This window comes from Oryx dammah, unplaced genomic scaffold, assembly GCF_014754425.2.
Source record: "Oryx dammah isolate SB20612 unplaced genomic scaffold, SCBI_Odam_1.1 HiC_scaffold_29, whole genome shotgun sequence".
NCBI classification, from domain to species: domain Eukaryota; kingdom Metazoa; phylum Chordata; class Mammalia; order Artiodactyla; family Bovidae; genus Oryx; species Oryx dammah.
This window is the reverse complement of record NW_024070213.1, coordinates 54,338,118-54,350,184: the sequence shown is the minus strand read 5'-3', so window position 1 is coordinate 54,350,184 and position 12,067 is coordinate 54,338,118. Positions and strand designations below refer to the sequence as shown.

The following is a 12,067-nucleotide window of genomic DNA, read 5'->3' as shown; positions in this document are numbered from 1 at the left end:
CAGAAATAGATGTTTTTCTGGAGCTCTCTTGCTTTTTTCATGACCCAGCAGATGTTGGCAATTTGATCTCTGGTTCCTCTGCCTTTTCTAAAACCAGCTTGAACGTCAGGAAGTTCATGGTTCAAGTATTGCTGAAGCCTGGCTTGGAGAATTTTGAGCATTACTTTATTAGCGTGTGAGATGAGTGCAATTTTGCGATAGTTTGAGCATTCTTTGGCATTGCCTTTCTTGGGGACTGGAATGAAAACGGACCTTTTCCAGTCCTGTGGCCACGGCTGAGTTTTCCAAATTTGCTGGCATATTGAGTGCCGCACTTTCACGCATCAATATAATTTTATTAAAAAGGTAATTTGTCTAACAATGTTCATCATAATGCCATTTATAATAATAACAAGTAAACTAAAATCTAGTATTAAGGGAATGTTAAGTAATGGGTATATACATCACCAGATCAGTGGTTCTCATACTTTATAGACTACATAACAAACTAAGGAAGGTTTGTAAAATGTATATTTCTAGACCCTATACTTAAAAATTCTGACCTAGTAAGTTTGAGATGAGAAAAGGAAATGCATTATTTTGAACAAACAATCAGGAATAATTGTGATGGAAGGAGTCCATGAAAGTCTGCATTAAATGGAATACTACTGTGTGATTAGAAATATGATTATGAAGACTTTGTAATAACACTAAATTGTTTGATATATTATTAAGTGAAATATTTAAGATTCAAACTGTAAACTCTATCTAACAACAACCACATTAACAGACATAGAAAAAGTTATTTTAGCAATAGGATTGGAATATTTTTTTCTTATACTCAATTTTTTGAAACACTGTCATGCTATTATAAATGACTAAGCAACATATCAAAATTTAAAACAAAGAGCCAATGAATCTCCATGGCCTTCAGATTTAAAATTCAACTCCTAAGGGCAGTACACAAGTACTCCAATTTCCAGACTTACTTCATACCCATGCTCTATAACAAACTACTTCTAATACCCCAAATTATACATATTTTACTTTTTTATACAAATTATTAAATATACTGTTCTTTTTGCCTGAATTACCCTTCCCCAAAACTGTCAGCCAAACAAACTCCTACTCATTAAACAAGATTTAAGAATCATCTCCTCTCTGAAATTTGCCCTGACTACTCTCTCCTCCAACAGATTAAAGGTATCTCCTTCTTCCTCCTGTCATGCCTGAAGAATTGTGTGAGACTTTCATTACAGCACACATTACAGTGTATTAACTCTTTGTTAATATTCAAAATTTAAAGCACATTATTATACTCTATTATTTTACAAGTACTTGTTCATAATTCTTCACCTTCTCCATTATGTCTCCAAAGTCTCTATGAAATTCAGAGTAACAGAACACTCTGTCACTAGCCAAAGCAAACCAAAAGGAAAGACTCTGTTATACACTACACCCCCACTGGAGAGTTTACCATGCCAAAGAACATCTCAGCATAATTCCTGCAGCTCCCCCCAAACACACTCCCATTCACTCCTATGCCTTCATAATAGCAGCAAAATATTTATACAAAACAAGGATAATTCTGTAATTTAAATTCTGTAAATTAAATTCTATAATTTAATACAGCAGTTTTTTAGTATCTTCAAAACACTAAGAAACTATATTTAGCATATTTAGATGCTATATAAAACATTTCAAACGCAGATTAGTAACTACAGGTATCAAACAAGGATTCAAAGTGGCTGAATAGTAATTTGGTGATAAAAGACAAAAAGAAAAGTAAAGCTTAGTGTGGAAGAATGCTAATTGGGATGCACGGGTCAGAACTTCAAACACTTCCCCAACAATGAAACATAGGTTTTTGAAAATATCTATATATTGAGTAAACTTACAATATGAATTTGTCTTAATAAGAAAATGGATGTAAAAGAATTTGAATCTCAAACCATATTAGACACTGAAGCTCTTATACAATTATAGTCTATATCTTTGTCATAATAAATAAAAACACCTAAGGAATACCTTCTGGAAACAGGCAAAAAATATACCAAATGCTGATACCTAAGATGAGTATATAATATAACAGATATCCAATAAAAAGTTCTAGGGACTAATTTGATAGCAATTAAAAAAGCCATTTCCAGCACTGGACCTATGCTATCCTATTTCTCTTCAATCAAATCCCTTTCCCCTTCAACAGCACTAGCCTTGTAAGAAGAAAGGATAAATGACCACATTTATCCAAACCATTCTGAAATACAGCACTAGCCTTGTAAGAAGAAAGGATAAATGACCACCTTTATCCAACCCATTCTGAAAAAAATCCACGCCATCAACTCTGCCATTAGAGCTTCATAGCTTTAGTATTTCAGCCTGAAGTTTGTTTCATCTTTTGGAGAAGGAAGTGGCAACCCACTCCAGTATTCTTGCCTGGAGAATCCCAGGCACAGAGGAGCCTGGTGGGCTGCCGTCTGCGCGGTCACACAGAGTCGCACATGACTGAAGCGACTTAGCAGCAGCAGCAGCAGCAGCAGTTGTTTCTTCTTTAAATGAAAATACTAAAAGAGCTTCATCTTCCTAAAAGCCTTTACAGTCAGTCATACTCCAGTATGAATTGTCGGCACCCACAAATAGTTGCTGGTGGTAGGGGAAGGTTAGGAAAGACACATGGACACAGAATCTGTGAGGTGAGAGGAGAAATTAACACTGACATATGCAGGAAACCAGAGACGATGAAAGCAAACTCTGTAAGCTCCAGAATTTTGAAGGTTCATTTTTTGTTCTTAATCTACTTCTCACTATGCACAGCTCATTCCAGCTCTACTCCTCATACAAAACCTGCAACCCTTGGAGAGGGACAGTTGACACAAAAACTAGAGGCAGGCTGAACTTGTGCTAATTACAGTAGCGAAGAGGCTTTCTTTCTAAAGAGAAAGAAATTTGAGCCAGAAGTGTTAGAAGAAAGGTGGTAGAGGAAACAGAAATATCAAGCAGACAGCAAGAAATGAGGTTGGCTGTTTATGTCCACAACCATCAATCAAGAGATGATCCAATTTGATGGCAACAAGTTTACTCTGACTGTTTCAGCTCAGTTAACTAGAAGTAATTAACCGCTTTAAATAAAGCTGCTCTCACAACACAATAGAACCCAAATAATTCTATAGCACAACTGAATCAAAATTCATTTTACAGATTCATAAGGATGTGCTGTTAAATAACACAGTATTACCTATAAGAAACACTTTCAGAGATGAACTTTGGAGATTACAGCAGAAGGAAATGAGGAAAATAAAATTTATCTTTTGACCATATATTCTGACTCATCCTCAAAAATCACAAAACTTGCAAGGCTCACCCAGGTTTAACACAAATGTAGAAGTCACTTGCTGTCCTACTGACACAAAGGAAAACTGGACTCTAAGAAGAGTTCTTAGATCTGTGTTACACAAGAAAATGCACTGGGCTGTCAACTGGCATTGTGCCTTGGACTGCCATATGGTTTACACGACCATGTCATCACATACAAGAGAAAGAACTGGCACACAGATATGTCTTCTGGGTAAACTCCTGCTTTTTCAAACATGAGATAATCTCTCACATCAACATAAAATGAAATAACCAAAACTCATATTTCAATTAATTAAAACAATGCTGAAATATGTTTGAAATGGAAACCAAAGACACACTAAAATGCATTAAATGTTAAATAGCTTCAGATTCTGTAGGCTGAAATTAATCTTTTCTAACCCATGATTGAAGTAGAGTCAGCTTCCATTTCTAGTTAAACACTCAGGAAGAATATTCTATAATAGACTCTGAAAGAATTTTCCAAAATTACCTCAAATGTATAATGAAATAAATTAATTCAGCACACAACTGAGCTAATAAAATTCTGTTTACTGTCACCTGAGAGGTTAAATTGCTAAGGTCAGTAGGCACACTACTGAGTACTGTAAACTCCTGCATTAATGTCAGTGAAGACCTACTTCACTCTTCGGTGACTATAAGAAACCACTGAGATGCACTACGAATCGGACAATGTAAAAACAGACAGGTTGAGTAGTCACCAGCTGGTTGTCCTAATTCCCTGCTACACAACATCCTCTCAGTTTTGAAGAGGGAGCTGAAAACCCTGTAGTTGAGAAAGAGGTCAATACCAAAATTCCCCCTCCTCTCTCCTTACTCCCCATCATGCAGCTGGCACTGTTCACTCAGGCAGACACAGCTCCCTGAACAGAATGGTGCAATCACTGCTTCAAACATCATTACTATCTAAAATAGATAACCCACTTGCAACTTGACTATTTTTATAGATATAACATTTTCGTGCAGTTTAACTGCTCTATTTGTGATTTATTCCATTTAACCAATACAGCTTCCCTGGAAGTGAGTATCATATATTAGAGTCTCAACAGCCATAGCTGCCTAAATAGTTGAAAATTACAATACTTCCAGGTTGCCTTCTATCTCCTTGTATCTATCACCAAAAACTTCATGAACTGAATCCTGAATCTGAAAAACTTATAAGCTGTCTGGTTTACATATCTTTGGTGACAAGATTACTTTTCCCTCAGTTCTTACTGATATACTTCTTCACATGGAGATCTTGAGAACTGGATTCCTTATGTTTCACAAGAATTTACTAACTATACATAGTATTTGACTCTTTGAGGCATTGAGAAAATTAAGTAAATTTGATTTATTAACAAATTTTTTACTGCTTTATCAAAATATAAGTACTTCTTAATCTAGACTAAAAAAGAAATAATCTAACACAGTTTAAATGGGACTTATTTTTTTAGATTAAAAGGTAATTAGGCCAAAGAGTAAAATTTTTAAAGGCTTTGCAGCTATCTCATGAAAGATATGTTAAATAAACTGAAATTTCATACATAATATGAAGGAAGAAAAGGAGGGAAGCAATTCAATTTGAGTACTCTAATGAGTTCTGATGAGTTCAGATTTTTTTTTTTTTTAAGGATGAAAGAGGGTGTAAGAGGTAAAACTGAAAGCAAACACAGAAGTGAAGTATATACTTGCCGTGGGAAAAGGCTAATGTCCTTCTCAGCTAAGTTTGAAAAAAAGGAGAGAAGAAATAGAAGTTCACTGCTATGACAGCTAATATAATCTTAATCTCTGACATATTAAAACTGTAGATGGTTTTACACCACAAGAGAATTCCCTGAAACATCTAACAAAACTAAGAATCTGATTCTTCCCAACTTCTATTTTGCTCTTATCCCTAGTGAGAATAATTTTCAACCCAGAAAGAATAAACAATGCTAAGATTTTACCAAAGCTCCAGAAAGACTGAGATCATAAGAGGCACTTAGCCACTTCAAATGGGTTTAAGTATCCTGATTCAAAAGAATTAGAAGCAAAGGGGTAGAAAGAATTTGCAACAATACTAGACATCATCAATGGTTCGCTATCAGAAACAAGTAGCCTAAGTTTGGTGGAATTTATAGACACACTAGGCTTCCCTGGTGGCTCAGAGGGTAAAGAATCTGCCAGCAATACAGTAGAGGTAAGTTGGATCCCTGGGTCGGGAAGATCCCTTAAGAGAAGGGAATGGCTACCCACTACAATTATTCTTGCCTGAAGAATTCCATGGACAGAGGAACCTAGTGGGCTACAGTCCATGGAGTCACAAAGTGTTGGACATGACTGAGCAACTAACACACACACACACGTAGACTTACTACTACAGGGGTAGATAAAAGGAATGGAATAAACAGAACATAATGTGAATACAGAAAGGCAATAGATAAAACACCTCATAATATTCAGACACATTAGAGAGAAATAACTGGTTCTATTAAGTGGCCTCAATGTTGGTAGAAAGACCATGCATAAAGATGGTCACTTTCAAATTTATACTAATTTGAAGTTCTTTAGGAGTATATCATAGATGTTGAATACCAGTTATAGAAAACATGCTTACTAAATCTACATATGATGCAGAAAAGAGACTTTAATATACTGGAAAACAGACTCAAGAGCCAAGAGAGCTAGATATATTATAAATATAGGCTAACGTAGGTAAGATTAAATATAATAGGAATACTTTAAGTTCAATCAACGCTTTCACAAGTACCAGACAGGGGAACCATGACAAGTTGACAAGTCATTGACAACCATGACAATGGCTTGACAAGTCACTGGAAAAAAAAAAAACGTTGAAGTTTTAATTGACTATCTGCTCAACGTGAGCCAAAGGCACCGTACAGCTTAGAAAATTTTGACCTGTACTAAGGCAGGTCTTAGATCAATAATAAGAAAGTAATAACTTCATTGTATCATGTTTTAAATAGCCACTATTTCATTTTCATTGCACAATACATGTTTACTCTAAAATATAGGAAAATACAGATAAGCCAAAAAATAAAGATCACTCACAATTCCACCACTCACTAAATAATCCTATTCCTTTTCCAGAGGATTTTTCCAACCTAGGGATTGAACCCTGGTCTCCTGCATTGCAGGAAGATTCTTTACTATCTGAGCCATCAGGGAAACCCAGTAACTACATTCTTGTGCTTATCATTCCAGACTTCTTAACATACAATATAAATGTTCACACACATTTATTCTTTGTTAAAGAAAAGGATCATACTAAATATGCTGCTTTGTAATTTTTTTTTAATTCAAAATATATTAAGTCCCACTATATCCTACACTGGTCAAATGACAACTATTGCATTTTTTTAATTTCTGGTCACCATATTTGAAGAGAGTCATTGAAAATTTTGAGAATAGGAAAGAAGTATGAAAATGTAGGTTCTTAACATGCTCAGCCGCTAAGTCATGTCTCTTTTTGTGATCCTACGGACCACAGCCCACCAGGCTTCTCTGTCCACAGGATTTTCCACGCAGGAATACTGGAGTGGGTTACCAGTGCCTACTCTAGGGAACCTTCCCCACCCAGGGGCTGAGCCCACGTCTCCTGAGACTCCTGCATGGGCACGCAGGTTCTTTACCATTGAGCCACCTGAAAAGCTCCAAGTTCTTAACACCCATGCTCTATTACCACGTGGCAACTGGTTGTTAAAATCTTAGGAAAAAATAGAAGATTCATAAGAAAACACTATAGCTAAATATTAGCTGAAGAACTGCCCTGGCAAACTAAACTACTTTATACTGACCCATAAAGCCAAATTAGTACCAACTGCTGGAAATTATAGGGAGGCGAATTTTAGCTCAATAAAAGATGGATATTTTAAGTAATCAGAGCCATCAAAAAATAGAGTGGATGGATCTAGCCATTGCAGGGTTTAACAGAACTGCAATAAATAACTGGTAAAGGATGTTATAGGTAAATTCTCTAGGTAAGAAACTGGATGAAAAGACTCCTTTGTATTTGAAGATTCTGTGATTCTAATGGAAAACTTACTATAGAAATTTACTCCTGTTGAAGGAAATGGCCACCTACTTCAGTATTCCTGCCTGGGAAATCCCATGGACAAAGGAACCTAGCAGGCTATAGCCCATGGGCTCACAAAAGAGTCTGCCATGACTTAGCAACTAAACAATAACTAATTCACGATGATAAACATTTTTGTGTTCACTGGCAGGTGTATGTCTTCTTTGATATACTGTCTGTTTTCTTATAAATAACTGAAAAGACAACAAGGCATTGGAACTTGAAAAAAAAAAAAAAGAGAAAGAAATTTACTCCTAGTACCATGTGAAGCCAAAGTGTTAGTCACTTAGTTGTGTCAGATTCGTTGTGACCCCGTGGACTATAGCCTGCCAAGCTCCTCTGTCCACGGAATTGTTCAGGAAGAATACTGGAATGGGCAGCCCTTCCCTTCTTCAGGGGATCTTCCCGAAGAAGGGATTGAATCCAGGTCTCCTGCACTGCAGGCAGAGTCTTTACCATCTGAGCCACCAGGGAAACCTAAGGCCTTTAGAAATAGTCAACAAAGTGATAAGGAATTGGAGATATTTAGTTTTGATAAAGTAAGAAGAGGAGGCACTAAGACCTTAAAAGTGTTGTACACAGTGTTGAGATTAAATTTATTCTGGAAAGCCCCAAAATTTAAAACTAAAACCAAAATGTAGATGTTCAAGAAAGGAAGATTTCAGCTCAAGGGAAAGGAAGGATTACTAATAAAGCTTTCTAAAATGAAAAAATAACAAACAAAAGAAATAGAGTCAAGTATTCCAGAGTTCTGTGAGAAATCACAGCACAATGATGAATACCAATGTGCTAAATGCTTTGCATTAATTTCTATACCCAATTTAACCCTTACAATAGCTCCATATGATAGGTATTCTTACTATTTCCACTTCATAGAAGAGCACAGTGAGGCTTAGAAACATATTTACTCAAGGTCATTTTTACTTTTGCTAAAAATCACAGTATCAACCAATACCTGATTCCCCATTATACAGCTACTGCTCACTTACTAGGTAATAAATAATCAAAAGCATCTTCAGAAAGAGTATCTACCGATTCTTAAAAGGCCAGTCATGAGTTGCTTTTTTAAGGATGTAAGGATTTTTAAATTATTATTCCTACCAAAAACGTGTTCAAATTAGACACATTGGCCATGTACTTTAAACTTCTGTAAATAAAACAGATTCAATGAATAAGACTTAAGGCAAGGTAAAGCAAATTTGAATCACAACACTTAAAATCCTTGCCATTACTAGTTATGTGATCTTGGGCAAGTTCTTAATCTTCCTATCTCTTTAGTCCATCATCTGAAAAATGAGGACCAACCTCTTAAGGCTGACATAAGAACTGAATGAGATGATATATGCATTTAGCACAGGATCTGAGCCTATTATTACACAACACAAATAATAAAGTAGGGCAATGTTAAATCGCTTCAGTTGTGTCCAACTCTCTGTGACCCCAAGGACTGTAGCTTGCCAGGCTTCTCTGTCCATGAGATTCTCCAGGCAAGAGTACTGGAGGGGGTAGCCATTTCCTCATCCAAAAGTAGGGCATGGGAGTACCAAATCTATTCCACAATTCATTCCAAAATATTTTAAAATTTTGAATTGCCTTTATGTCTGAAGGTAAAGAGATAATTTTCTATTATCTTGTAAATGAGCTTTTGATGGCAATCACTTGTGAAGTAAAATGACAACGAAATAAAGTGCGCTTTCTTAGGAGTTCCATTTTATATAAAGAATCACCCAAAGAAGATAATTTCAATTCTCATTTTCTTCAAAGGCACTATTTTAGTTGTTTATTCAATATGATATAGAAAAATGGAAGTTTAAAGGTTACTGGGTTTGATTTTGCTGTTTTACAACTTGGTTCAAACTACTCTAATGAACACACTTTTTTAAGGTTTTTTGTTTTGTTTCCTGTATGTATTCTCACTGTTGAGCTACTACTTCTACCTCTGACAATACCAGCAAAACAGAAAACCTCTCATTCAAGAAGTACATTATAGTCACAATTTTCATGTCATAGTTGATGTTTACCAACACTAAATAGTTGCTATTCTATTCCTGAAATTTTACATTCTCTTTTTAAAATGACACAACTAAGAAGGCATTTAAAATATGTTTAAGTTCTATCACATAGATAAGTTTTTTAAAACACCATTCATCTCAAAGGAATCAACTGAAGTTCTCCCTGCTCTCAAAGAATTCTTTCGTGTTTTTGCAAAGAAATTGATTATTTTTAGAAACCTCTTTCAGGATATCAGTTTCTAACCATAATGACACTTATCACTGACATGATAGCAAACATTTATTTCACCTGCAATTTAAAACTATACCCAAATAAACTGCTTCTGTATAAACTACCTGTGACTAAGGGCAATTACTAGATCTATAATCTGAAATTTGTACAAACTGTCTACCTGTGATTGAAAGTGAAAATTACTTAACAAGGGAATGCACACAAGACTTATCACTTTTAAGAATTACTGAAAAAAAATGCCTCATAAATATTCATTGTTCCGAAGCGAACTATCATTCCAATAAAATGCCACTGTCAACAAGTACAGATGATCATATGTGGAGCTTTCTAAAATCCCATCAATTATTTTCCAACTAAATTCATTTCACCATAACAGGAATGTTCTCATTTACCCTATTAGCCAAGACTGTAACTAACTGCATTATCTGACCACCACAACACATGAAAACTTATGTAAAGAACACAATATCATCATCCAAAAGTTTATATTAAGCACTTGTCAAGAGCAGCAAAGAACAGTTTCTAAAACTGTTAAAAACCAAGAAAATCACTTGAGCTTAAAAAATTTTTACAAATAGAGTTAGACTTAAGAGATGTTTTAGGGTAAAGATGTGAATGATGATCGATGCCTCCAAAAACATCCAGGATAAACTGAATAGCTATGATTTTAGAAACTAAATAGCTTTCCTTGAATTTTATCTAGTGAATATTCTTCAGGCTTCCTCCCTCACAACTGATTTCATTTGCCCATCAAGTCATCGTTTAAATTAATTGTTTTTTCAAATATGTAAATCAATCCTGCTATTTCTAAGATACTGCCTGGTGAAAAAAAGACCGTGTGTGTGTGTGTGTGTGTGTGTGTGTGTGTGCGTGCGTGCGTGTGTGTGTGTGTTTCCAAGCAATATTAAGTCTCACCTGGAACATCTTCACATTAAAGATGTTATGTTCCATATACACCTCTATTATGTTCCATATACACTTTCCCAATCCCAACCTGGCATTCTTCATCCTGAGATACAAGTTTTACTCAGCCATGTCCAGGTGACTGAAAGTACTTCTAGGGCTTCCTAACCTGCCTCATCAAGTTTTACACACACCCTGTACTGATGACATCTCACCAGAAGGCTCACTCTCTTCATTTTGTGGGATCATATCCCACAGCACATCAAATGCCTTCTGCAAGAGAAGGGAAGCAGCAACCAAGGGCTGTGGCTTTTGCAGGATAATGGCATGCACGCAAAAGCTTCTCTGCCAATTTCATTTAAATAGCCGAAAAGGGAACGGTGGGGCGGGGGTGGGGGTGGGGGCGGTGCGGGTAGGAGGCTGGATTCGAAACTGAAAACATGTAATAAACATTGATGGAGAGCGGGTGAGACGCAAAAAATTATTCCAGCAACACTAGTGCTAGTGCATGTACAAGTTCTGCACCACAGCTCACAGAAAAGTAGCTGCTGACGCATTGATGGAAGGCTATTTTAAATTTACTCAAAGAATCTAAGGCATCTATCTGACAGGGAGGTTCATGCCTCATCTCCATATACACATTCTGTTTTCCCACCTAATTTAAGAATGAATCGCTGGCAGCCACCAGGTGCAATAACCGTGAGGAGGAAGGACGTATTCCTCACAATGCATAGCGAGGTGTGCAAACGCGGAGCCGGTTCCGGTCCTTACCTTAGCAGACTAGACAGGGGCAGGGGTCCGGATCCACCGCCCAGGATCCCTCCTTTCCTGCCAGACAGGAGTTTCTCCACCAGAGCCACATTTCCAGTGCGAGCAGCTTCCAAGAGCTCCTGGTCCTTCCCCATAGTCTCTCAACGACTCCCTCTCGGAGTCCTTTCCCTCTTCGGGTCCTCCTCCCCGCCCACCCCCACTCCCCACAAATCCAGAGCCCTCCCCGCCCCACCCTAAGATAATGCCAGAGCTCCAGCCCCTAGAGAGTCCTGCAGCCCCCAGCCGGGAACACTACTCTCCGCTCCTCTTCGGGGCGCAGCTTTTACAACGAGGACCAGACCATGTCTTGGAACAGGGTCTGGCTGAGCTGGGAGCCGCGACGCGCCCCCACAGCCACTCCCCTTAATTCCCGAGGCCTGGTTCCCGCGGGTGGGGTGTCAGGGGGTGGGGACCGGGGATGCTTTTTGAGAAGCGGGAGGAGGATGCTGAGGAGTGAGGAAGTCGGAGGAGGAGAGGGAGACCGTCCTCGCCTGAGCGCGAGCGCCGCGAACGCCCGTGGCGGCTGCGGCCCGCGCACCCTCGCGCCCCGGCCCGGTTCTCCTCAGCTTGTGCGCCTGGCCCGCTCGGCGGTTAAGGAGGCGGCGGCCGCGGCCCGCGGCCCGCGGCGGAGAGGAGCGCGGCGGCTACGGCTCCGGCGGCCGCGGCCCGCGCCGAGGCCGCGCGGTGCGGCTGAGCTGCGGC

The 12,067-nt window shown here is 38.2% G+C and overlaps 1 protein-coding gene across 7 annotated transcripts in view; it reads right to left on the bottom strand.

The window, feature by feature from the left end:
- Positions 1–11,514, bottom strand: part of ANKS1B (ankyrin repeat and sterile alpha motif domain containing 1B) — a 1,164,007-nt gene extending 1,152,493 nt beyond the window's left edge. For all 7 annotated transcript variants that reach the window (XM_040234922.1, XM_040234916.1, XM_040234918.1 and 4 more), the window contains exon 1: positions 11,327–11,514. In XM_040234922.1, coding sequence (XP_040090856.1) covers positions 11,327–11,460 — 134 coding nt within the window. In that variant the 5' untranslated portion in view covers positions 11,461–11,514. The remainder of the gene's footprint in view (positions 1–11,326) is intronic.
- Positions 11,515–12,067: the final 553 nt, after the last annotated feature.